Source organism: Sciurus carolinensis, chromosome 5 (genome assembly GCF_902686445.1).
Source record: "Sciurus carolinensis chromosome 5, mSciCar1.2, whole genome shotgun sequence".
In the NCBI taxonomy this organism is placed as follows: domain Eukaryota; kingdom Metazoa; phylum Chordata; class Mammalia; order Rodentia; family Sciuridae; genus Sciurus; species Sciurus carolinensis.
The window spans coordinates 14,656,132-14,683,036 of NC_062217.1; the positions used below are offsets into that span (position 1 = coordinate 14,656,132).

Consider the following 26,905-nt stretch of genomic DNA (forward strand, 5'->3'; position numbering starts at 1 on the left):
TCTGTGGTTTCTGTTTTTCTTGCTGTTGATTTCTAGTTTCATTCCATTGTAATCTAATAGAATGCATGGGATTATATTTGTTTTTTGCTAAGATTTGCTTTGTGACCTAGAATGTGGTCTATTTCAAAAGAGTTCCATACATTGCTGAGAAAGTAAATTCAGCTGTTTTGGGGTGAAATATTCTATAGATATTTTCAGGTCCATTTGATTTATAGCATTATTTAGGTTGGCAGTGTCTTTATTGATTTTATGTTTTGAAGACCTGTCTATGGTGATAGGGGTATGTTGAAATCACCCAGTATTATTGTGTTGGGATCTATCTGGGATTTAATGTCAGAGTATTTTTTTCCATGTAATTTGGTGCATTGATATTGGAGCATAAATATTTACTATCATTGTGTCTTCTTGTTGAATTGTTCCCTTTTCCAGGATGTAGTTTCCTTCTTTGTTCTTCTGATTAATTTTTGCTTGAAATCTACTTTGTCAAATATGAGAATAGCTACTCTACTTGTTTTCAGGATTCGTATGCCTAGAATACTTTTTGTCATCCTTTTATCTTCAGCCTTTTGGGTGTTTTTGTCTATGAGTAAACACCATAGTTAGATTTTTGTGTTTTGATCCATTCTTTTTTTTTTTAATTATAAACAAATGGGATACATGTTGTTTCTCTATTTGTACATAGAGTAAAGGCATACCATTTGTGTAATCATAAATTTACATAGGGTGATGTTGGTTGATTCATTCTGTTATTTTTCCCCTTCCCCCCACCCCTCCCATCCCTCTTTTCCCTCTATACAGTCCTTCCTTCCCCCATTCTTGCTCCCCTCCCTAACCCTCACTCTAACCCTAAAACTAACCCCTCCCACGACCCATTTGATCCATTCTTAACCTGTCTTTTAATTGGGAAGTTGAGACCATTAACATTCAGCATTAGTATGGATATATGTTTGTGGTTTCCTGTTGTATCAATATTTTAATATTTAATACCATGTTGATTTTCATTCATGGATTGCTCTTCTTTTGCTCTTCCTTTATTTGGGAGCTTTGGTATTTGTTTTAATTCCTGTTGTGGTTCAGATATAAGGTGTCCCCCAAAAGCTCATGTGAGAGACAATGCAAGAAGGTTTAGAGGTGAAGTGATTGAGTTATATGAGAGCCTTAACCCAATTGGGTGAAAAAATCCCAATAGGAATTAACTGAGTGGTAACTGTAGGCTGGTAAGGTGTAGCTGAGAAGGTAGGCATGCCTTTAGGGTATGTATTTGTTAAGCTGAGCTTAGTCTTTCTGCATCCTGGTCACATCTAGTACCACTGTCCTCCACCACACTCTTCTGTCATGTTGTTCTGCCTCATCTTGAGCCCGAGGAATGGAGCCTGCTGTTTATGGATGACATCTCTGAAATCGTGAGCCCCAAATAAACTTCCTCTTCTAAAATTGCTCCTCAGGTCTTTTAGTCACAGCAGCAGAATAACCAACTAAAACATTCTATGTGCTGTTTGGGTATTCTTTGTAATGCTGGCTTAGTGATCATGAATTCTTTGTTCATTCTTGTGAAAAATTTCTATTTCCCCCTCAAATTTGAAATGGCTTTGCTGAGTATAGTAACTGTGACTGGCAGTTGTTTTCTTTTAGTACTTGAAATACCTCAATCCAGGCCCTCCTTGAATTTAGGGTCTGAAATGAGAAGTCAAAAGTGAGCCTTGTGGGTTTGCCTCTAAATGTGACCTGATGTTTCCCTTTTGCAGCTTTTAATATTTTTTCTTATGTTCTATGTTGGGCATTTTGATTATGATTTATCTTGGAGAGCGTCTCATTAGAATAAGTTTTTTTGGGGTTTGGTAAGCCTGTACAGTCTTAATATAAATGTCCGGTGTCTACTTTTGACATCTGTAACACTAGTTGTCACCTATGTAGGAATAGTGGGGTCAGCGTTTAACGATAGTGCCAACAATAACAAACTGAACTAGGTGTCTGTTATCCCCTATGTTAATAATCACAACAACTTGAATGGGGTAATAATTACACAGTCTGTATAGGTTCTATTTAGTGGGATACCATTTGTTAAGTGGGAGAAAATAGAAAGGCAAGAGAAAGTTTGAAATGTTCAAGAAAGTGATCAAAGATGCATGAGATAGGGAGCAGGTGTCATCTATAAAGAAGAAGGAATAGTAAGTTACTGAAAGTAATGAAAAAAGGAGGAAGGAACAGGAGGTTCTGGCTATTACTGGGGGAAGAGAGTTATAGTAAGTATAATCTAATCTAGGCTAAATAATGAGCACATGCAGGAGAGAGCTATTAATGTGTAAGGAAAGTTATGAGTATATATATTCAAACATATCCATGCAGTGAGAGCACACACAATCAAACACACAATCATGCATAATTTTAAAAAGTGAAGAATAATACAGTACAATAAAATGTTTGGGAAAATGGGGAAAAAAGTTAAAATTTAAAAAGTAAAAAATTGGAATATGGATTTAAAAAGGAATAGAAAAAGGAAAATGAAAGTCTTAATGAGAGATAAAGTTCTTGTTTATTCTGTGGTGGTCAGATCTGCTACCAGGGACAGTCTTTGATTATTGGTTCTGTAATTTTGGCTGCTGTCCTTGTGCTCCTTGCCCAGCTACCAGCCAGGTGTAGTAGCTCTCAGCTTCCAGTCTCCCAGCATTGGGTGGGATAGACTGGGGAATGCTGATGATCGTGTAACGGGTATCCACCCTGGAGTGCAGCTGAGTGTCACAGTGAGTGTCTCCATAATAGCTCCCATGGGGTGCCAGCCACCATAGGATCTTTCTCTCTTGAAATCCAGATCCTGAGTGGTCCAGACAAAATTTCCTTGTGCCTGCCTCAGTTTCTCCACTGCAGGTACCCTCTGGGAGGTTTTTCATCAGCTATTGGTAACTTTCTCCATGAGTTCCTAGTCCCTGCTTCTGCAGTTACATGAACTGTGTGGGGACAGCTGTCAGCTCTTAGGAACATTTTCCTCATCTGCCAGCCTATTCCATTTCTGAGGAGGGCTGCGTCAGGGGTAGGGTCTTTCCATACCACCCTCTTGGAGGGCTTGCTGACCCCAAGGAACGCTTTCACCCCAGTGGGCCACTTTGGATTTGTTTTCACTGAGGGGCTTGTCCTGTCAGCTATGTGTCCATTAAAATCAGCCTTCCTCTGTAAACCCCAGGCTTCCCTAGGATGATTTCTTTTTTTTCTTTAATATCTTTACCTGCCAGCCACTCATTTCTTTGTCCATGGTCCCTACTTTGCTCTGATGGTAGCAAGAGCTAGTGCATCTCTAAGATATTATTTCTTATGCTCAAGTTACCTACTTTTCTGTAGCTCTATGAATTTTTAAATTTTTTTTTACTTTTACAGACTGCATTTTGACTCATTGTACTCTTTACCCTATGTACATGTGTGATTACAGGAATGATATGAATTTTTTTTTTATTACAGTTCAGTGTTGTTTTAGTGAGGTTCCTTTGATACTTACCTCTCTGCAGAGAAGGCTTCCTGTTTTATAAGTGGGGGACTATTGGGACATGCTTCCTTTCTCTATTTAGCTATCTTCCTTCCCTCAGCCTCCTTCCTTCATCCTCAACCAGTATTTTGAGGTCCACTCATTTGGAATTTTTTTTAGCTTCAGATTATAGTTCAGTTTCATTGATTGTTGAAACATAGTGGAATAAGCTATTCCCTATTTTTTTTAAGTGAGTGTATATTTCTCCTTGGGGATTTGGATTTATTTCCACTCAAAACTCAGAAGTGTTACCAGTTTAATTTCATTTAAAATAAAAAGTCTGAGTTTATGGGGGTTTTATTGTTTGTTTGTGTGTGGGTTTTTTTGTTGTTGTTTTGTTTTTTTTAAACCATAAAACTGTGAAATCAAACCCTGAACCCATGTGAAACTAAGTCTGTGGGCACAAATTTGTTTGGAAGACTTCTTTCCCCACCAACAAGTAAGATTGAGAGACAAGTTTCTGTGCTGTTTCTGCAGAACATTTAGTTTACCTTTTCCCTGTGAGTATAGCACTACTTCATGTGGACATGAAGAGAGCTCTGAATCTACTCCCCATCCTTTGCAGCTCCAAGGCTTTGTCCATCCTTCTTCAAAACCCAAGTTTTAGGCCATCTAGGAAATTGTGAATTTCCTCAGAACAGGTCCTTCACTGTTGGTTTACATTTTTGGATTCATATTTCTACTTTTTCTCTGCCCTCAGATGAATTCTTTAATTTCTTAAAAACAAAACCAAGTTTGGAGGACTTTATTAATATTTTCATCTAGGTGTTTTTGTACTTTATTTTAATAAGAGAATTTTAGGATCTTTGGTTTGTCACATTACTATAAATTGAATTTTTACCCCTTATTTAAGAAAGGCCACTTTGAGTCTTTGACTTATTTGTCAGCATTCAAGCCTCGCCTTCTAGAGTGGAGAGGGATATGGCAGGCAACGTAAATTCACTGGCATTTGTAAATTTTGAGGTTGCAATATAGACTTGTTAAACTAATTTTTTGATAGAAAGGACCAGAAGTAGCTAAAGACAAATCAAGTTCCCCTTTGAACCTTGTGTTAGGATTTACTTTCTTGCCAGTATTCTGTATGAAATAGTATAAATATCTTGTCCTTTTACAAGTTTTCTTCTCCCTTCTCTGGTTGTAGCTCACCTGTTATGTTGATGAGTAATCATATAAAAATATTCATCTTTGTCAAGCTTTCTCTGAATTGCTTCAAATTAGTTGCTTCATTTGCTTTTTGAGGTTATTTGTACACATCTCTAAAATGTCACTTATGATAATTGAAATGCAGTATTTAAAATTTTCCTCCTAAACTGATTGACCTATTCCAATAATAGTTAATAAAAGCTTTCATTTTACATGTGAAAAAGCACATATATATATATATATAAATTGATATAGATATCAATGTCTAAATAGATATATACAGTTAACCTGTGAGATAGGTACAGTCATTCCCATTTTATAGATGAGGAAATTGAGGATTATAAACACTAATTGAATTTGTCCAGATTTTACTCTTAATAAGGAGCAATACCGGGATTTAAACCAGATGTGATATACCACATTCTAGGTAACTGGACTGTACTTGGCAGAATGTTAACCTTTTCTTTCCTTTGCTATTGCTATAGCACCTAGAGTCGTTTCTATTGCATGGCATACACTTAGGAAATGTTTACTGAATGAAAGGCAGTGAAAATTCTAACCGTTCTTTAGTAGAAACTTCATGAATTTAAACTGAGCTTCAAATATTTACACATACATTAAATTTTTTCTTGGGATATTATTGCATCAAGGAACAGGAATGTGCCACTTATTAAGTTGTGTGTGTGAACATATATTCACTATGTAAAACATAGTAGAACTTTAATGGCATCTATTGCAAAATCAAAATGTTCTGGTATGGAATTCTAACCTATCAAGATTTTCATCACTTAGATCAGGAGAGGCTAGATTTAACCTGCCACCTGTTTACTGTAAATGAGTTTTATCACAGTATAATCATGACCATTTGTTTACATATTGCCTAAGGCTGCTCTTGTGTGACAGAGGCAAAGTCAAATAGTTACAACAGAGACGGTATATCCTGCAGTGCATAAGTTATTTACTACCCAATCTCTTACAGAAATAGTTTGGTGACCCCTGACATAAATCACTAGTCTTGAAGCATTTGTTTAACTGTTGTTTTGCTTTATTTCAAGTATCTCCAAGATAGATTTGAAATTCAGCCAGGTGATGCTCGCCTATTTATAAATGGTCTTCGTGTTGACATGGATGTTTATGATCCTTTTAGGTAAGTATTAAAATTATTAATGCAATCTATGGTTTAGGTAAAGATAAAAATTCTCCTGAACTTAGTATGTCAAAATATCAAGAATGACTTTAAATATAAATGCATTTTAAATAATTTTAATTGGCAATAATTGTACATATTTACGGAATACAAAATGTAGTATTTTGATATGTGTGTCCAATGTATAATAATAAAATCAGGGTTGCTAGCATTTCCATAACCTCAAACATTTATCATTTCTTTGTGTTGGGAACATTCAAAATCATCTCTTCTAGCTATTTTGAAGTACACAGTAAATTATTGTCAACTATAGTCTTCCAACTGTACTGTAGAACAGTAGAACTTACTCTGCCTATCTAGTTTGGCACCTATATCCTTCCTTCCTTTTTTCTTCCTCCCTCTTAAGTGCATGTTTTTGATTGTGTAGCACAAGTCTATTGTTTTTGGTAGAATATTCTACCAAAATATACAAGCCCAAAGCATATTAAAATGTGAAAACAGAGAAACCTTGGAGATAATTGTTCCAGTGAATGCTAGACCTGTATTTACCCCATTATTCTAAACTGTCTTTCAGTGAAAAGTAGGTTGTTGACTTAGCAGTCAAGTTCTTTGGGACTAGACCGAGCAGCCAGGATCTTATATCCTCCAGAAAGAAACTGAAAACAATATGAAGTGTTTTCCCAGAAGGAAGAAATCAACAAGGGTATTTTAAAGGACTGTGTCTATCAGGAACTTTGAAATTATGGAATGTTGAATGTGCTACCTTGTGCCTTAGGTCAGAAACTTCAGAAGTGCTCTAAGGCAGAATGAATTAGGAAGTCTTTTGTTAGTCAGTGGCCCCCTCACCCATAAATCTAAACTTAGGAGTCAAAAAGAAGAGAAAAAATGGAATTCGTTTTACTCTTAGAAGCATAAAACTACTTTAAAATTTAACGTTTGCAGCATAAAATGAATTTAGTAAATTGTTTTTGTTTTGCTTCTATATGAGATGATTGCTCCTGAGCCCACCAACAGCAAGCTGACACCAGACTTCTTCAGATCCACATTCTTTTTTCCTTCCATTGAAAGATCCATTTTCTTACCAGTTTGGAAATACAGAAAAATACAAAAAAGACATAGAAATAGGGTAGTTCATTTGGAACTTATTGCAATTTTATAATTTTTATCTCAGACAGGGCTTTTCTCTATATTTAGTTGAATCCTTGGACCTGACAACCTGAGGTAACTGCATAAACATTACCATAGAAAGAATAGCAGCATGTGTGCCATAGTTCTGTTCCCCAGTGATGTGATAACTAGTGATGGCAACCGGGATTCCCTTGAAGGAGAAATAGCAAATATATGAGGGTAATTGTATCTTCTGACATTTTTCAGTGTAACATAATCAAAGAGGTTCTCAGAAAAAGATCACAAGATACAGAATAAAATCAATGAAAAAAGGATGAATGAATGAATGATATGGAAAATAGAGAAAGAAAAATGTTCTATTACAGAGACATTACATAGGGAGAGTTTTGCTTTTGCTACTAGTACTTCAGAATTGTATATTTGAGGAAGAAATAAATAAATTATATTTTGTTTCTTTCCCATCCCCTGTCAATAATTGAATTTCTAGATTGTGGAGAACCAATATCATGTCCCAGATCTGGCCCCATCCTTCTTCCTCAGCTACCCAAATAGTAGAAGGAGCTTAAATTCTCTGTCTCAGGGTCAGGACAGCATTGGTCTTATTCCCAGGGAGGCTGAAAGAGTAAGAACCACATGACTGTGACTAGGGGAAAGACTGGCAAGACATAAGCAGGGCTTTGTTTCTCCACCTTAGAACACACCGTCCTGGTCCATCAAGGAGGCACTGCTGCATCTCTGCCTCGTAGTCACCTCAGTCACAGACTTGCCCAGTGAGAAATTGACTCTAATACAAATTAGGTATCACATTTTGATAGCCCGTCTCTTCCTACTTGAGCAATGCCACTACCAGAAAGATGTGACAAAGGGGTCTTGATATCACCACTCGGGTAGTTTTTTTGGTATCTTAATAAAATTTTCTGCTCAGAATTCTTTGAGTTCTTGCAAAATATGTATTTTAATGCAAGCAGTATTGAAATGCAGTATTACAAAATCAATTTAATTTTAAAATTCAGTTTATGTATCTAAGTCCTGTTACACTGTCAGAACTGTTGCATGTTGGGGATATAGTGGTGAACAAGATAAAATAGGTCTTGCCTAAGTGGCATTTGCAGTCTAGATGGGAGCATATTAAGTAAATAAGAACAGTATGATAAGATTTATAAAATGTTAGGTACAGTGCTTAGGATTTATAAACCCAGAGAATTACACTATTTTTTTGATGGAACTTTGAAACTTCAAGGAAGTGTTTTATTTAAGTAGGACTTAAAGGATAAATTGGACAATGGGGAATGGAGGTTGTAACAGCACTGGCTTGTTTGAGAACTGTGGAGAACCAGGAGGAGCTAGGTCAAACAGGTCGACAAAGATCAGATTGAGAAAACAAGTTATAGATTTGACCTTTTGTCTCGAGCACAGAAGAAGCCATCAAGACAAGTCCATAGTGTTTAAAAGGGAAGCATCAAAAGCCATTTATAAGCCGTAAGATCCAATAAGTTTCCTGATAGATATATCTAGTTTACTAGATACTTAGTTTTTATTAATCATCCAAAATTCAAGACTTAGGAAGATCAAGGAACAGACTAATGCTTATTATGTGTGCCTGATAGTCAGTTCATCAGTCCTAATACTCTGGAAAGGGATTATTGCCTTTTCTTTTTTAAATAGATGTGGAAACTGAGACTACAATTTTATATAAAACTAAAGACACAAATAGTAAATAATGGCAGAATTCAAAATCCCATTCCCTTTCTAATGTACTGTGCTGTGTCTGGTTTTCCTTGAAAACAAGTTGAGAAAAAACAACCATGGGAAATACTCAAATTCTGTCATACCAAAAAAATGGGTCTGATCAGTGAGCATCACAAAATTTTTGGAATGAAAAATACATTGGCAGTGTACTCTGAAATTCTTATTTAACAAATCAGGAAACTTAAGACTAAAAACTTTTAAGGACTTCAGGAAGTCACACATGAAGCAGTGAGCTACTATATTTTTAGCATGCCTGAGTATATTTTTACTAAATATATAAATATAATTATAAATAAGCATATAGTGTTATATATTATTATATATTTATGTATTATGAGTACATATTTAAAATTTATTTTACATTTTAACATGCCTGCCCTATTCTGAGCATATGCTGAGCTTCTATATTTTTAACATGCCTAAGTTTTTACTACAACCCATCCCATAAGGTCAGGTGTGAAATTTTTCATTTGTCCTATCAAGCCAGGCTACATCTTATTTTTAGTTTGGTGATTTGTGATGTTTAAGCTAGTATTCTTTATAGCGCCCATCTCCTCATAGTTTTTTAAATATTTTTTTAGATGTTGATAGACCTTTATTTTATTCATTTGTTTATATGTGGTGCTGAGAATTAAACCCAGTACCTTACACATGATAGGCAAGCACTCTACCACTGAGGTACTACTCCAGCCCCCATAGATTTTTTTTTTTCTTGGTCAAAAGCTTGCTTTTTGCCGTCAAAACTGTCTAGGATACAGAAATGTAAAGCCAAAGTTGTACATACAGATCAGCTTGAAATTTACACAACAGCTTTACTAAGAGTTTTGGTATTAAATCTCTCCCCAGTGGATCTCTATAGTTTCCCTGAGGACTGTACGCTACTCAGTTCACTTGTTGAGGGGGAAAATGATTTTGGTGACTGGATTTTTTTAATAAAGCCCTTAGGTTAAATACAATAAATATGAATTTTAGCAGTTGGTTTAAAAAGTAAGAGTTCCTCCTTGCCTAGTGTATGTTTCTTTTTTAAAAAAACAATTATGCTACAGTCAAGTCTTACCATTACAGACAAGGGGAGACAGGGAAGTATTGCCTCTAGCATTTCTGGGCCTGCTCTGATCTCCACTATCTGAGCAGCCATAGGCAGGACACATGGCCTGTCAGCCTCAGTTGTATCACCTGAGATTTCTGAGGTGGTTTGGAGGCTCTGAGGAGCTCTTGTCAGAAAGTACTTAGCACTTTTATGGCATATACAGCTTGATAAAGAGTAGTTTAGAGATTCGCGTTGCCCAAACTTTTTGAGAGTAGAGTTATTTACTATTAATATTGTTTGAATAGTAATAGTCTTTTATGTTTAAGAATTTTTGAGTTATTATTCAAATCGATTACCTCTTTTCCAAAATGCGTGCGACCAGAAGTGTTTCAGATTTCAGATTTTTTTTTAATGTTTACATGTATAAAATGAAATCTCAGGAATGGGACCTAGTCTTAACATGAAAGTTTATTTTTGTTCACATACACCTTACACACATAGCCTGTAGATAATTTTATACTATATTTTTAGTATTACTACAACCCATTACATGAATTCAGATGTGAAGTTTTCTACTCATAATATGTAAGTGCTCAAAAGTTGTGAATTTGGAGCATTTTGAATTTTCAGATTAGAGTTGTTCAACCTGAATATATAATAAGACAAATTAATTTCTATTCTAAACAGATATGAACTTTCACACACTTTAATGGGGCTTCTTATATACTAACATTTATTTTTTTATGTCTGTCTGATCTTTCATAGATTTTTCATGGGCGACCTAATGTTCTTTTTCCCTTATTTATTTTACTTAGGGCTAATCATATCCTCACTAGTTTGATAAAGAATACAATATTATTTCTGTCTTATCTTTTAAATAATAGGATTGTTAGCACCCCCTCAAAGAAAAGCATATATCCTGGGTAACTAATTAGAACTATTTCTTTATGAGTTTAATAATATATTTTTCTGCTATTAATAAAAAATATGAATGGAACTTAGTTTTGAATGCTTTGAGAAATGTCTGACACTTTAAAAGATTCTTAATTTTGGCAAATCAAAATAAAACTTTTCCTTTTTTTTGAACATCAAGTATTTTGGATATGCTGAAATTAGAAGGAAAAGTGATGAATGGCCTTCGCAATCTTGGGATCAATGGGGAAAATATGAGCAAATTTTTAAAATTAAATTCACATGTTTGGGAATCTGCCTACATACTAGATATTCGACATTCTTCTATAGTGGTAAGTGTTTGTTATTCTTTGTTCTAAAAACTTTAATATATTTAAAGCTTCACATAAAACCAAATGCTGACAGACTTTAGAACAAATTTGTCATCATTTTGGAGGTGTACTCAGTGAAAGGAAAGACATTAGACGCATTTTCCCTTATCTTGTAGCTTCTTATAATACCCACTTATCCAGTATCCTTTTAGGTTCAAAGATAAAAATGGAAGTGTGAAAACAGAATAATCACATGAAAAACAGCAGAAATAAAACACTGAATGATTAAGAACCAAGGAATTAAGAATGCTGTCTTAACATGATGAAAATCTTGCCTAAACAACTTGCAGTGAACTCCTAACATTCTGTTGTGCATGTTGTAGTCTGGGTGAAGTTTTTCAGAAATCTGATCACATCTCCCTCCCTTGCTTAAGCACAAAAGTGGTTATTAGTATCATTGGCAGGCTGCAAACGCCTGTTCTCCCCCAACCTTTTCAGTTCTTTAACTGAGAGATTCTTTCCACCACTCTCCCTCATCTCATCTTGGAAATTTCTTTGTCCATGTACCTCCTACTCTTTCGGAGTTCAATTCAAACAGTCTCTTCAGTCTTTCCTTAACAATCCAGATTATGTGATGTTTTCATAAACCACCCTCAAGTTCAGTGATTTTTCCAGAAGGACTCAGGAGGCCCAGAAGTTGTTAGTCATAGTTATAGATTTTTAGAGCAAAAGAATACAAAACAGAATCGGCAGGGATGAAATCCAGAAGAAACCAGGTACAAGCTTCTAAGAGTTCTCTCCTGGTACAGATGTACAGGATGAGGTTAATTCTGTGAGTGACAATATGTGCAAGGTGCTTCCATCTAAGGAAGCTCAAGTACACCTAGAAGTTCAGGGTTGTGAAAGGGGATCCATCACATGGGCATACAACAGTCTGTACCTGCCCTCAGTTTCTGAAGTTCCAGACTCTCAGAAGAAAAGCAGAAGTTCATTGTAAATGCCATTGTTTGTATAAATTCTCTAGACAAGCTGTTAGAACTGCTGCAGCATGGTTCAAGACCCTAAGCATGCAAAACAGAGCGTTCCAAGAGGTCAGTTCCCAGAAGCCAGCCAAGAGACAGTCAGGAAAAATACCCTTCTTGGGACTGTGTAAGGTGTGAGCACCCCAGGCCTACTGAGTTAACCTTTTCATATACACTCATGTATATGCACATATATGGATGTATTATATGTCAGAACTATCCCTTGTCAGTTAAAATTTTACATTTATCCTGTGATTTTAGTTTAGTTTGAAAAAATTTTTAATTGACAGTTACACAAATTTATGGGGTACAGTGTAATAATTCAATCCATGTACATAATATGTGCCAGTCAAATCAGGATAGTTAGCATTTCATTCTTTTTAAAACACTTAACTGTTGGGAATCTTCTAGCTGTTTATAAACCATATAATTATTTTAAACTACACTTACCCTATTATGCTATAGAACTAGAACTTAACTATTTTGGTAACTGTTAATCCTCCTTCTCTCATCCCTTCCCCCCCGCCTTTCTTGGACATTAGTGACAACTGTTCTGTGTTTACTTTTATGAAATCAACTTTTTTTGTTTCCATGTATGAATTAACACCTACAGTGTTTGTCTTTCTGTGCCTGGCACATTTCACTTAACATTATGTCCTCCGGTTCCATCCATGTGGGTATAAATGACAGTTTTACTCCTTTCATGGCTAAATAATAAACCTAGCCATTCATCTGTCATTGACACCTTGATTGATTCATATCTTGGCTATTGTGAACATTGCTACAGTGAACATGGGAGTGCAGGTTTCCTTTGGATACATGCCCAGTAGTGGACTAGCTGGAACACAGGTTAATTTGAGAAAATTCCATACCATTTGCCATAATGGCTATACTGATTTACCCTCTCATCAAAAAATATACTAGGTTCCCTTTCTCTGCTTTCTTGCCAGCATCTATTTTTTGTCTTTTTGATTATGACCATTCTATCTGGAATGTGATGATATCTCATGGTGAATTTGATTTCCCTGGTGATTATAAGCATTTATTTCATGTCTGTTACTAAACTGTAAAAACTTCTTGCTAGTGCATAAACATAAGACAGATATCATATATTTATCCTGCAATGTTACTGAATGTTTGTTAGTCCTTGTAGTTTTTTGAACATTCTTTAGAGTTTTCTTTGTGTAAGATTTTCATCTGTAAATAAAGATAATTTTCTTCTTTCTAATCTGTTTATTTCATACTTGTGGAAATATTTCAACAAATATTTCACTAGAATTTCCTTACAGTGTTGAATAAAGTACCAAGAACAGACATCCTTAACTTGTTTTGTTCTTTAGTCAAAGCTTTCAGTCTTAACAAAGTAGAATGTTATCAATTTTTTTTTTCATAGCTTCCCTTTATCAGATTAAGGTATTCTATTCCTATTTTAAGTGTTGTGCATTTGGGGGTCAGTTAAAGGGAATTGAACCCAGGTGTGCTCTACCCCTGAACTATATCCCCAGCCCTTTATATTTTTTAAGACAGGGTCTCACTAGATTGCTGAGACTGGCGTCAAACTTGGCAATCTTCCTGACTCCACTTCCTGAGATTACAAGTGTGCGCCACTGTACCTATTTTTATTATGAAAAGGAGTTAGATTTTTATCAAAAGCATTTCCTGCATATGTTGAGATAATGAGATTTTTTTATTCTTTTTATATGGTGTATTTCATTGGTTGCTTTCCATTGGTTTAACTAACCTTCAATTTTTGGGATAAATTCTATTTGGTGATGAATTATTGTTTTGTATGTTGCTGAATTCAGTTTATTTTTTGCATGTATTTTTGTCTATATTTTAAGGGATATTTGTCTACATTTTTCTCATGTCTGTCTGGCTTTTCTATCAGATTAATATTGACCTCAGTGAATGAGTTAGTATTTTCTCCTGTTTTTTTTGGTAGAGTTTGAGGATTGGTGTTGTTTCTTCAAATATTTGATAGAATTCATCAGTGGAATCATCTGTTCCTGGACTCTTCTTTGTTGGGAGGTATTTAATTACTGGTTCAACCTCATTCAGATGTCCCGTTTTAAAAAAAATATTGTTAGTTGTAGGTGGACACAATACCTTTATTTATTCATTTTTATGTGGTGCCAAGGATCAAACCTAATGCCTTACACTTGCTAGGCAAGCCCTTTACCACTCTACTATACCCCAGCCCTAGATGTCCTATTTTTGAGTCAGTTTTGGGAGTGATTTGTGTTTCTTGGAATTTGTTTATTAAATAATCCAATTTGTTAGTATATAGCTCATAATAATATTATTCTTTTCATTTCTGTAAGGTTGGTACAAGTGTAAAACCTCATCCTCTTTAATTATGTTTCTTTTTTTTATTGTATACAAATGAGATACATGTTGTTTCTCTATTTGTACATAGAGTCAAGGCATACCATTTGTGTAATCATACATTTACATAGGGCAATGATGTTTGATTATTTTTTTCCATTCCCCCCCACCCCTCCCACCCCTCTTTTCCCTCTCTACAGTCCTTCTTTCCTTCATTCTTACCGCTCTCCTTATCCCTAACCCTAAACCTAACCCTAAACCTAATGCTAACCCCTCCCACCCCCCATTATATGTCCTCATCCGCTTATCGGCAAGATCATTCGTCCTTTAGTTTTTTGAGATTGGCTTATCTCACTTAGCATGATATTACTCCAATTTCATCCATTTGCCTGCAAATGCCATAATTTTATCATTCTTCATTGCGGAGTAATATTCCATTGTGTATATATGCCACAGTTTCTTTATCCATTCATCAACTGAAGGACATCTAGGTTGGTTCCACAATCTGGCTATGGTGAATTGAGCAGCAATGAACATTGATGTGGCTGTATCTCTGTAGTATGCTGATTTTAAGTCCTTTGGGTATAGGCCAAGGAGTGGGATAGCTGGGTCAAATGGTGGTTCCATTCCAAGCTTTCTGAGGAATCTCCACACTGCTTTCCAGAATGGCTGCACTAATTTGCAACCCCACCAGCAATGTATGAGTGTTCCTTTTTCACCACATCCTCGCCAACACCTATTGTTGCTTGTGTTCTTGATAATCTCCATTCTAATTGGGGTTAGATGAAATATTAGGGTAGTTTTGATTTGCATTTCCCTTATTACTAGGGATGTTGAACATTTTTTCATATATCTGTTGATTACTTGTACATCTTCTTCTGTGAAGTGTCTGTTCATTTCCTTAGCCCATTTGTTGATTGGATTATTTGTATTCTTGGTGTAGAGTTTTTTGAGTTCTTTATAGATTCTGGAAATTAGCGCTCTATCTGAAGTATGGTTGGCAAAGATATTCTCCCACTCTGTAGGCTCTCTCTTCACATTGCTGATAGTTTCCTTTTCTGAGAGAAAGCTTTTTAGTTTGAATCTATCCCAGTTATTGATTCTTGCTTTTATTTCTTGTGCTATGGGAGTCCTGTTAAGGAAGTCTGATCCTAAGCCAACAAGTTGAAGATTTGGACCTACTTTTTCTTCTATAAGATGCAGGGTCTCTGGTCTGATTCCGAGGTCCTTGATTCATTTTGAGTTGAGTTTTGTGCAGGGTGAGAGATAGGGGTTTAATTTCATTCTATTGCATATGGATTTCCAGTTTTCCCAGCACCATTTGTTGAAGAGGCTATCTTTTCTCCATTGCATATTTTTGGAACCTTTGTCTAGTATGAGAAAATTGTATTTATTTGGGTTTAATTATGGATTTTAGTTTTTTGAGTCTTTTTTTCTCTGTTTTGGTCTACCTAAACTATTGTCAATTTTATTGTTGAACAACTTAGTTTCCTTTGCATTTCTGTTTTGCTTTTCTCTTTTGTCATCAATCCATATTATTTCTTTTTTGCATTTAGTTTTACTCTTCAAGTTTCTTAAGGTGGAAATTTATTTTGAGAGTTTTTCTTGTAGGCATTTACAACTATAAATTTCCTCTGGGCATTGCCTTTTTTTAGAGGAGTTCCTTAAGTTTTTTCAGTTCCTCAGTGTTTTCTTATTTCCCTGATTTTTTTTTCTTTCACCCATTGCTTAAGATTATATTGTCTAGTTTCCACATATTTGTAAATTCTCTAAATTTCTTACTTAGTAAGATTTTTAATTTATTTCATTGTGGTCAGCGAGCTACCCCGTATGGCTTCAGTCTTTTGCATTTATTAAGACTGTTCTAGCAAATCATCTATTCCAGAAAATGAGCACTGGAGAAGAATATGTACTCTGGTGTTGGATAAAATATTCTGTTGTTGCCTGTCAGTTTTAGCATTATTCAAATCTTGTTTCCTTTCTCTCTAGTTCTTTCTGTTTTTAAAAGTGGGATTGTTGGGAGACTAAGACAGGAGGATCGTGAGTTCAAAGCCAGCCCCAGCAACTCAGTAAGATCCTGCCTCTAAATAAAATACAAAATAGGACTGTGGCTGTGACTCAGTGGTTCAGTGCCCCTGAGTTCAATACCTGGTACCCCCCCCCAAAAAAAATGGGATATTGAAGTCTCTGCTTGTATTATCTGTTATATTAACTTAGTGACCTGCTAACAATTAGAGATTAATTTAAATTTCTGGAACTAGGAAACCTCCAGTCTTTGAGGGGCTTTGTGTATAGCAGGTGAGAAGAAGGGGAAGGGCACACATTTAACATTCAGTCAGGAGTTTATATATTTGCTTTAACTCCCACTTCATGCCCTAATAGAGGATCAAAGTCAGCCAGTGGAAAGAGGGCTTTCTCAGGTTGTACCCAAGTATGAACAAATCCCAGGGCATGCATATGGCTTTCAAGATTTCAAGGAATATGCCAGAAATTTTCAGTTTATTTCCCAAAGTAGTCCCCAATGTTTCCTCACTAGCTTTTTGGTTAGTCTGTTGCTTGTCCCAATTGTTTTCTACAGCCTCAGGCAGTAGTGACTAAAACATTTGCTGTCTATAAATGTTTTCACAAATTGAGGTAGCATCTTTTTCACAACTAGGTAAGTCATGAGTTAGGCAAGGTGTAGACAGATAGGCCTTTTAAGCAGATTCTCTAGGCAGTCATCAGACAATTCGAAAGAGGTAATTACATTTATTTCAGAGTGAAGTTCATCCTGCTCCCTCCAGTTTCAGTATTGGAAATGCAAGCTGTTATTGTCAAGGTTACTAATGAACCTAAGAGCATGGAATGGGGATAAAATTAATTACATCACCTCACGTCTCACTTTTTCTAAAATTCAGCTACTTTTCATAAATAAGCACCCTTGAATTTGCTACAAGCTTCTGTTGGTTTTCACGTTTTTGATAGAAGTTAATCCTACATACTTGCCAATTTTTCATTGCTTTTAGAGGATGAAGATTTGAAATCTCTTAGTCATCTTACCTGATATCACTCTCTAAAGAAAATTCAGAACACATGGTATTTTAGGTTCTTTCTTACTCCCCAAAAGAGTCATGCACTAATACGAGACCAGTTTTATGTTAATTTGTTTTTCCCTTGAACACTGAGGAGATCATCCTAATACTTTCTAATTTATAAGCAATTTTTCTCTTCCTTTTATTCAGTGTCTTGGTAACTCAGTGGGTGGTGTTGACCAGAGTTACGACCAACAGAACTAATGGAATTAGTGCCAGTTCTTCAACTTTTGTGAGGTTTTACTTCCTTGTTGTTGCTGCTTCTACATATTTACCTGAGACCAAAGAGAAGGTCCAGTTGGTCTAAATCAACACCGTTTGGTACTGAATAGTCTCTGTGAGATGGCCTGTTCCAGGTGGTTTTCAGCATCGTCTCAGGGAATTTTCCAGGATGGATCAGGCTGTCACCTCTGATTACTCAAACTGAGTTTATGTATTATTTCTTTTTTTGTGTACTTTAGTTGATGTAGGTGCTATTGACTTGTTATCCAGTTTACTAGTCTTTTTTTTCCTCCTATGTCCGGTCTGCAATTGAACTCCCTTAATAAACTCATATAGTTCATAATTATAAAAATTGTGGGTTTTTGTTTGTTTGCTTTGATTTGGTACCAGAAATTGAACCCAGAGGTGTTTAACCACTGAGCCTTATCCCCAGCCCTTTTTAATATTTTATTTAGAGACAGGGTCTTGCTGAATTGCTTAGAGCCTCACTAAGTTGCCAAGGCTGTCTTTGAACTTGCGATCCTCCTGCCTCAATTTCCCCAGTCACTGGGATTACAGGCATGCACTACTGCGCCTGGTTGCATTTGTTTTGTTGATGCTGATAATTGAACCCAGATCCTTGTGCCTGAAAAGCACATACTTCACCATTGTGCTCCACCCCCAGTCTACATGTTACATTTCTAAATTCTCAATTACCCCTTTGATTCTTCCTTAAAAAATATATATTAATCAGACTGGGGTATAGTGATGTTTGATCTATAGTCCCAGATCCTTGGGTGGCAGAGGCAGGAAGATCACTTGACCCTAGGACTTCAAAGTTAGACCATGCAACACAGGGATACCTCATCTCCAAAAAAAAAGCAAAAGAAAAATACATATACATACGCATACACATGTATATATACACATATAAATAAGTCGGTTTTTATCTGACCATTCTTGGTAAAAGCCAGAAATTGACAAAAAACTATAGAAGCAAAAATTAAGGTTTTCTTTGGCAGCCTGAATATAGAATATCGGATGCTTACTTACCTCAGATGAGACTTATTTTTAGGCTTTGTGAGTGCTCTTCTGTTTTGTCTTTCTTCTCACATCTGGCCCTTACCAATCTCAAATGAAAATCTGTGGTGTTTAACACATGAACTCCAGTTTGGCCTCTGTCTTCTCAGTGCCATATAATGCTCTGGCTTCAACCTCTTGGTTTCCCTTTTCTTCTGGCTTTTTGGAGAGTGTTGTCAGTGCAGGTTAGAAGTCGGCAAATGATTTCAGAAGACTCTGTGGAGATGTTTTTGGTCTTCTCTCAGATTTCTGTTTTCCCCCTTCAGATCCCAGTAGTGTGACAGCCTTAACTTTAACTTCTGCTTTTCAGCCCAGTGCAATTGTCCCTGTCTGTTTGAACTCTGTGCTTCTAAGCTGCCATTTTAAAAATGCATCCCAGGGTAAAATTGAGGTGAAAGCAGAACTTGCACTTATGCCCCCCTGCTTTGGGCATGTTGCTTAGTGCCCCCACCACATGTTCCTAAACCATGGCCAGTATGTTTTCTTCAGCTATTAGGACAGCTGGTCTAATACAAACTACTACATCTAAGGTGTTGATTATAATTTAACTTCTGTAAGCCATTTTATTTTCCTTGTGCCTAACCCCTTAAGAAAAGGGTAGGTGGAGTGCCTTATTTACTACTGATAATTAAGACTGAATATTGAGTGCCTTATTTACTACTGATAATTAAGACTGAATATTCATCTCACTTAAATTTTTATAGTTTTGTGAGATGAAAATGTGAAAGGAATCAATTTTTAAGGGAAAGTTTAATGTAAAAAGCTATAGAAATATAATGTATATAACGTGATCCTTAATTTAGAGGATATTGAACTGGATTTTTATATTTAATCAAATATAGGAAATTGTGTTTTTACTTGTCATTTGATATAATAAAACTGACTTTGAGAATTATTTAAGTGTTTATATAGCTTTCAGAGACTTTTGGATTCTTTTCTAGTGGATTAATGACTTAGAAAATGATGACTTATATGTTACATGGCCTACAAGTTGCCAGGAGCTTCTGAAGCCAGTATTACCTGGAACTATACCTTCCATAGGGCGTAATTTTCACAATTTGGTGAGTTTTATATTTTGATGGCAATATGTAGCTTATAAAAATTCTTTTTGAGTTACCCTTCTGTTGGTATGTAGGTATCTCAGTTGTGGAAGTATTTGCCTGATGCAACAGGCTTCAGGTGGTGTGACTGACTGGGTATCCAAAGCTAGTAATGTCACATAATCTGCCTCTTATTTAGTCCTCATGAAGTTTTATTACAGAAATATTGTTACATTTGCTCAAAGGAATATGATAGAATTTTTCTTATATTACAAAGCACTAATGATTAAAGTTTAGTCTGTTTTAGAGAAAAATATATAAATACCATGTCTTGATCTATGCATATAGGTTCATCCTTATTGGAACTTTGAAACATGGGGAAAAAACCTTAGGGCTCTACCCTTAGATTTTTACATAGGAAGTGAATATCTTATTTCCCATAAGAATCTTGAGCAGGAAGATATGTTAATGCTATTTTTTGTAGAAATTTAATTTCTGATTCTTTTTTTAAAAAAATTATTTCTCAAAATCTGTGAATGTTTGGAATAAGGTATCTGACTTCATATGAAAACTATGTTGTACTTCCAAAAAAGATGAGTAATCTCATAATTAATTCCATATGTAATTATATTTGGATGTGAAGATTTAGAAATATTTCATAAATGGTGAAATTCTTATATAGTCCTCAAAATTCTTTAGAATTGCTAGAAATTTCTTTAACAGTTATACTTTGAATTTCATACTTTAAGCTATAAAAATCAGACTTAATTTGAAATTTTTGGAAATTCAGAAGTATTAAAGTAGTGATTATATAATTTCTTCCTTGTAGGTTCTGTTTATTGATCCTGCTCAAGAATATACCTTGGATTTTATAAAAGTTGCCGAACTTTTCTATTACAATGAAGTTCCTCTTCGGTAATTGTAAATTTATGTTATTAGATTGTCAGTTGAAGGATATACAGCGATGTTTACAATATGTTACACAGAATATTAATGTGGAATTCAAAACAACAGGTAGCTCCCATGCCTGGCACAGCATGGCTTTGTTGTGAAGTGTGATATACTCTTACAATAGACTCTTTTAATCAAAGCTACCTAATAATCTCATTTACCTTGTCACCTTCCCAAGAGAATAATCTGATCATCTTTGTGCAATTGTGTTGAATATATTTACCTTTTATTTTGCCAGGAAAAAAGTGTTTTTTGATGCCACCAGCCGAGGATCTGACATTTTACAGGAGTTCAGTAGCTTTGGGAATTTGGGTGGTAGACGTGACAATCAGACTTTTCCAATAATATTCCTTTTTCCCTTATCTACTAATGCATTTCTTCCATTTAGAGGTTAAAGCCCAATATTTTTAAATAGTAGTTTATTTTAGTTCAAGAGGTAGTTGTGACATTGCTTATTCATCTTGTTTTCCCAGAATTGGCTTTGTGTTCATTCTTAATACAGATGATGAAGTTGATGGAACAAATGATGCTGGAGTTGCTCTTTGGAGAGCTTTCAACTATATTGCAGAAGAAAGTGGTTTATCAGAAGCATTTTATTCCATAGTACTTGTGAGTTAATGCACCAAATAAAAATTCTTTAGAATGTATACTTTTCTTACATTAGTATAATTATTAGAACACTTCAAATTCATGAAAACTGAGAATTAATACAGATGATAAATTTAATTCCTGCGACTCTCTGTGGAAGTACATAATATTGTAATAAATTAGGTACATAAAAATATTGTACATAAATTAGGTAACTGAGGCTCTGCCAAAATATATTAATTTTCTTAAGTTTACCTAGCCTTTAAAATTTTTATATATATTAGAGGAAAACATAATAAAAAATGATTATTTGAGGAATTGTTGAACTAGTTTCTGAATAAAATCATTAATGTAGAGATTATTGGAAAGATAAATATTCCATGTGATAAAGTATATTGATACTTCTAGACAATTTCTAAGTAAGAAGAGATTACTTAGTAACAGCAAATTTTGTGAAAAAGGGAAGATTGATACTGAGTCTGCCAAAGAGATTGTATAAGAAAAGTCATAAATTGGTATGAGCCTGATAAGGAAAGAATAGCATAATAGATTATTTCATTATTGAGGCCTTAAAATTATTACAGCTCATCTTGGAAAAATAAATGCATTAAAAAGCAATATTATTAAGAAGAGTCAATTTATAGCTTGAAAATAATTTGTATTAACTTTAATATTCATTGGTCATTAGCTTGTCAACCAGTTTTATAATAAGCAATGACTCTTCTTCAAATGGAAATTTCTAAAGTGTATACGTTTCCTACCCTACTTCTGCAGCTCCCAGAGAAATCACTAAGTACCTTCACTGTCCTATAGCATAGAAACTATCTACATGTCAATTATTTTGTAGTATAGTTTATAAAATGCTGCCATGAAATGTGTGTCAGTTTTATATCTTTATTAGTTTTACTAACTTACCAACTAAGAGATTGTAAAGGACGTAATCAATTTGACTTATATCTTTTATTAAGAGACAACTATTTCATTACACAAGCATCTATATGATATTCAAAATCGAGGATCTTGAAGACATTTATAAATTATCTTTATATAAGTAATCTTAATTACCAATATCAAATATCTATTTTGTAAGCATTTTATTGGATATTAATTTGAAGCTGATGGCATATCACTTGCCTTTTGAATTATCTGCTGTGATGTTTAGCAAAGTGCTATTATAATCTTTCGGAAAGCCAAATTACACGTGAAACCATAGGTTTCACACAAAGCATGAGAGAATAATTAAATGGGTGGTACAGCTTATATGTTACACTTAACTAGGAGGAAGAGGAGGGAAATAAATGAGGAAGGAATAGTTAGAGGCTCCACTGACATGTGAGAATCTTGGTAGTCAACTCAAATTTTCTGTTTCTTATGGGCTAGGGTTATGGCTCAGTGGTAACGTACTTGCCTAGCATATGTGAAGCACTGGATTTGATTCTCAGCACTGTATATAGATAAATAAAAGTCAATTGACAACTAAAAAAATTTTTGTTTGTGCCATCAGAATTTTGACTTCTTAAAATTCCATAGAGAAATTGCATTGAGCCAAGTGTGTCCTTAAGATGATTTAACTTCTCTAATTTAGAATAATTTTAACAAAATGCAAGTTTTAAGAAAATACGTGAGTTATAAAATCTCTTTTAAAACATTTTTGATTGCTTTCCATGAGCAAATTGCTTTATCAGGAGTGAGAAGAACTATAAAGACTAAAATTGTAATAAAAATATATGGTAATTACTGTAATGTGAAACAGAATTACAGAAAAGGTAGTATGCTGTGGTTTGGATCTGGGATATCCCCTAAAGTCCATATGTTGTAAATACTTAGTCCCCAGCATGTGGGCCTAAAAGTTTGGGCATAGGGGAAGGTCTTAGGTCATTGCAGGCATACCCTTGAAGGGAAATTGGGGATATGGCCCCTTCCAGTATCTCTTCACTTCCTGGCTGCTATGAGGTGAATGCTCCTTATGCTCCTTATGCTTACCCTTATGCTCCTGCCATGATATACTGCCTCACCACAGGCCAAAAGCAATGGGATCAACCACCCTTGCTAACTCAGTATTCATGTTTACATTTCAGCTTAGATTTGCCTTCTCTCCTGGAGGAAGTTGGTCTTCTTTTTTCATGCCTAGAACAGCAGTTGAGTCATAGTAAAGGATCTAACACTTCTTATTAAAGGGAGAAATGAGGAGAAAAAATTAGAACTACCAGTGTGCATTCTGCACATGCGTTTAGAACATTTGACACTGGGGGAAGAATGTAGGTACAAAGAAAATTTAGTCAAGATATTTGCTGAAGAGCAATCAGGAATGTAAATAAACCATTTCTGAGTAAATCATTTAAAAATATTTCATATATATCTTTTTAAAATCATTTAATTACTATAAAAAGAAAAATTCATTATTTTTTTCCACAGATGTACGAAAAAGTGAAGGATCAAAATATACTCACTGTGGACAATGTGAAGAGCGTTCTACAAAATGAATATCCTCAGGCTGATGTTTGGGATATTTTGGGAATTCATTCTGAATATGATGAAGAAAGAAAGGTAAATTGAGACACTATGTTAAATAAAATTAACCAGGCACACAGACAACTATCCCATGATCTTATACACGGAACCTCAAGCAGTGGAACTCACAGGAACAGAGAGTAAAATGGTGGTTACCATTTTACTAGAGGGTGAGAGGATTGTCAAAGGAAATGAAATTTCAGTTAGACCAGAGGAATAGGTTTAAGAAATCTGTTATACATTATGGTAACTAAAATGGATATCAATAATGTGTACTTGAAAAATTACTTAAAAAGCTTTTAAGTCCCTCTCACCACAAAAACAAATGGTAAGTATTTGAAGAATGCATTTATTAATTAGCCATTCCACAATATATACATGTCAAAACATCATATTTTATACCATAAGCATACAATTTTTGTCAATTTAAATAAAAGGTAAATAATTGAGACTGAGCCAGATGATTCTGAAAGAACAGAAAAAACAAAGGCAGCAACACAAATTCACAAAGAGAAAATAGAAATAGCACAAAGAATTTTTTAAATTGATGGACATGACTTCATTGGAAGAACCCCACCAAATGTGCAATACATTAGATGAAAGAAACAGTCTTAAGAGCTAAGGCTAAGGAATATTCTTTAGAATAAGTGATGTTTAAGCTGAGTCCCTGAGCAAGAGAAAAGAGTTGGACAAGAGTATAAGTAAGTGGTAAGAGATTTACATTCCAGACAGAAATGTTAGGAGGTCCGGAGTTGTGAGGGAACTAAGAGAAGCTGGTGTTGCTACTATATAGATTGCAGGTGTGTGTTGCATTTGTGTATGAGGGAATATTCAGAAGATAAGCTGGAGAAGGTACATAAGGGACACAGTTGTACAGTGTCTTATAAACAATAAGTTGATCCTTGGTATCCATGGGGAATTGGTTTCAGGATCCCCCATGGATACCAAAATTCATGGACATCCAACTCAGTTACATAAAATGGAATACTAGTTTCATATACCCTGCAACAATCCTCCCATATACTTACCTGTACATTACTTACATTATCTAATATAATATTAATAATATGTAAATTCTTGTTATACTGTATTAGAGAATAATGATAAGAATAAAAAGTCTGTACATTTTCAGTACAGGCACAATGTTTTTGATCTACATTTGGTTGAATCCTCAGATATGAAACACATGAATTGAGTTATCCAGCTGTGTTTAATGTACACTCAAAACAGTAGAAGACCTTGGCAACAGTGAAAACCATGAAAGCTATCAGTCACAGATGTCACAGTGAAGTGACAGTGGCCTGCATTTGTTTGAAAGCACTTTCTCCATTGTTGAGTATGCATGTTGAAGGGTAGGAGTGTACAGATGATACAGATTAAGAAACACAGAAGAGAGTCATAATAAGGTGAGGAAGTAAACCTTGGAAGGATTAGAGGCAGAAGAATATGGACATGTTCAAGTTATTTAGCATGTATAATCCAGTGCCTGCTGCTGGATTGAGTAGGTTAGAGAGAAGTTGAGAAATTATTAAGAATGGTTCCCAAGGTTCATTTGAATAGCTGACCTGAAGAGATAAGATGCTATTACCAAGATGGAAAGGAGTGGAGAAGGAGAAACAGATTTGTAGATACTTGAGGTCCCTGTGAGACTTCCAGCAGAGATGTGAAATAAGAACTTGGATAGTGTCTGAGGCTCAGAAGTAAGGTGTGGACTGAAAGTACAAAATTTATTACTGGCTTATTTGTGGTAATTAAAGCTTTTGAATGGATAGGTTGCCTAATTGGAAGTCATGGAGTAGGATCAGAAAGAGGACTTGTATTTCTAGCAGGGACATCTTTCTTAAGGTCCAAACCCATGCAATCAGCTAACCTAAATGTTTTTCCCCAAGCATCTAAAATAAAACCCATCATCCTCCTTATTACCTCAAACTTACTTTCCTTCTTTATGCCTTATCATAGAGGGTAGATAGCATCACCATTCCCCTAGACCACCTATGCTGAAAGCCTGTAGTCATCCTAAACTACATACTTTCCCTCATATCATCCAAAAAAATAGGTCATTAAGTTGGGTCAGTTCCACCTATTAAATATTTCATACATTTCATCATTATCTCCTTACCCATTTATTGCCACTAATTTTTGTTCTGGCTCTTGATATTTTCTTTCCCATACTACTGCAGTAGCTTCCAACCCAATCTCTAGTGTATGATCCTCCTGTACATTGTTGCTATTGTGTTCTTTTTAAAATAATCAAATCAATCATTGTTTACCACAAACTCCATTCCTGGATAGCATTAACAATAACCCATTGATACTCCTAGATACATGTTCACACTTGTTTTTAATGTATTCATCTCTTCCTCTATTAAACTATAAGTTTTTTAGGATAGAGTTTACATGACTTTTATATAAATTCATAAGCCCAGTGCATAGCAGGTGGCTAGCAAATTCAGAAGGGGAGTATAGTACTGTGGTTAACAGTTTAGACTGTTGGTTAGACAGACATGAGTACAAATTCTGGTTCTAAAATATAGTAGCTTTGGCAAATGGAAGTGATTTAATCTCTCTGTATCTGTTTTATCATGTGTAAAATGGATGTAATAGTACAAGTTGAGCATCTCTAATCTGATCTCTGAAGTGCTCCAAAGTCTGAAACTTGTTCAAAAATATTCTAAGTTTTGTGAATTCCTATAAGTTCAGGTTTTTGGATTAAGGATGCTCAATTGGTAAAGTCTATGAAGATATTCCAAAATCAAAATACTTCTGTTTCTGATTTCAGATAAGGAATATTCAACTTGTAGCTTCTTAGACTATTCTTTGAGAATGCTGACTATAATAATAATCATAATATTTAATATTGAATATTAAAGAAGTTGTTGAATGACTTAATCATTTGTAAAATAAATCTGACTATTGAGGACCTTCACAATCTGACCTCTGATTGCATTATCCAACAGCTCTTCCCTCTCATATCACACCTATATTCACTTGCCATTGCCTAAATATGCCCTATTCTCACTCCCTTCTAGTCCTGTTGTGCTGTCTTTTTCTTGGAATCTATTTCTCCGTTTTTATCTTCCAAACTTGTTCACCCCTTAAAGCTTTCAGTGTCACTGTCCTACAGAGGCTTTTGTGATAACTTTCCATTTTCAAGCTTGGTTAGATGCTGCTTTTCTGGACCT

At 35.0% G+C, this 26,905-nt stretch overlaps 1 protein-coding gene across 1 annotated transcript in view; it reads left to right on the plus strand.

Annotated features, from left to right (window-relative positions):
* Uggt2 (UDP-glucose glycoprotein glucosyltransferase 2) overlaps positions 1-26,905 on the plus strand; it is a 190,036-nt gene that overhangs the window by 38,167 nt on the left and 124,964 nt on the right. Inside the window, 6 exon segments of the mRNA XM_047554270.1 lie at positions 5,713-5,804; positions 10,805-10,955; positions 19,575-19,694; positions 20,503-20,588; positions 21,098-21,233; positions 23,628-23,759. Coding sequence (XP_047410226.1) covers positions 5,713-5,804; positions 10,805-10,955; positions 19,575-19,694; positions 20,503-20,588; positions 21,098-21,233; positions 23,628-23,759 — 717 coding nt within the window.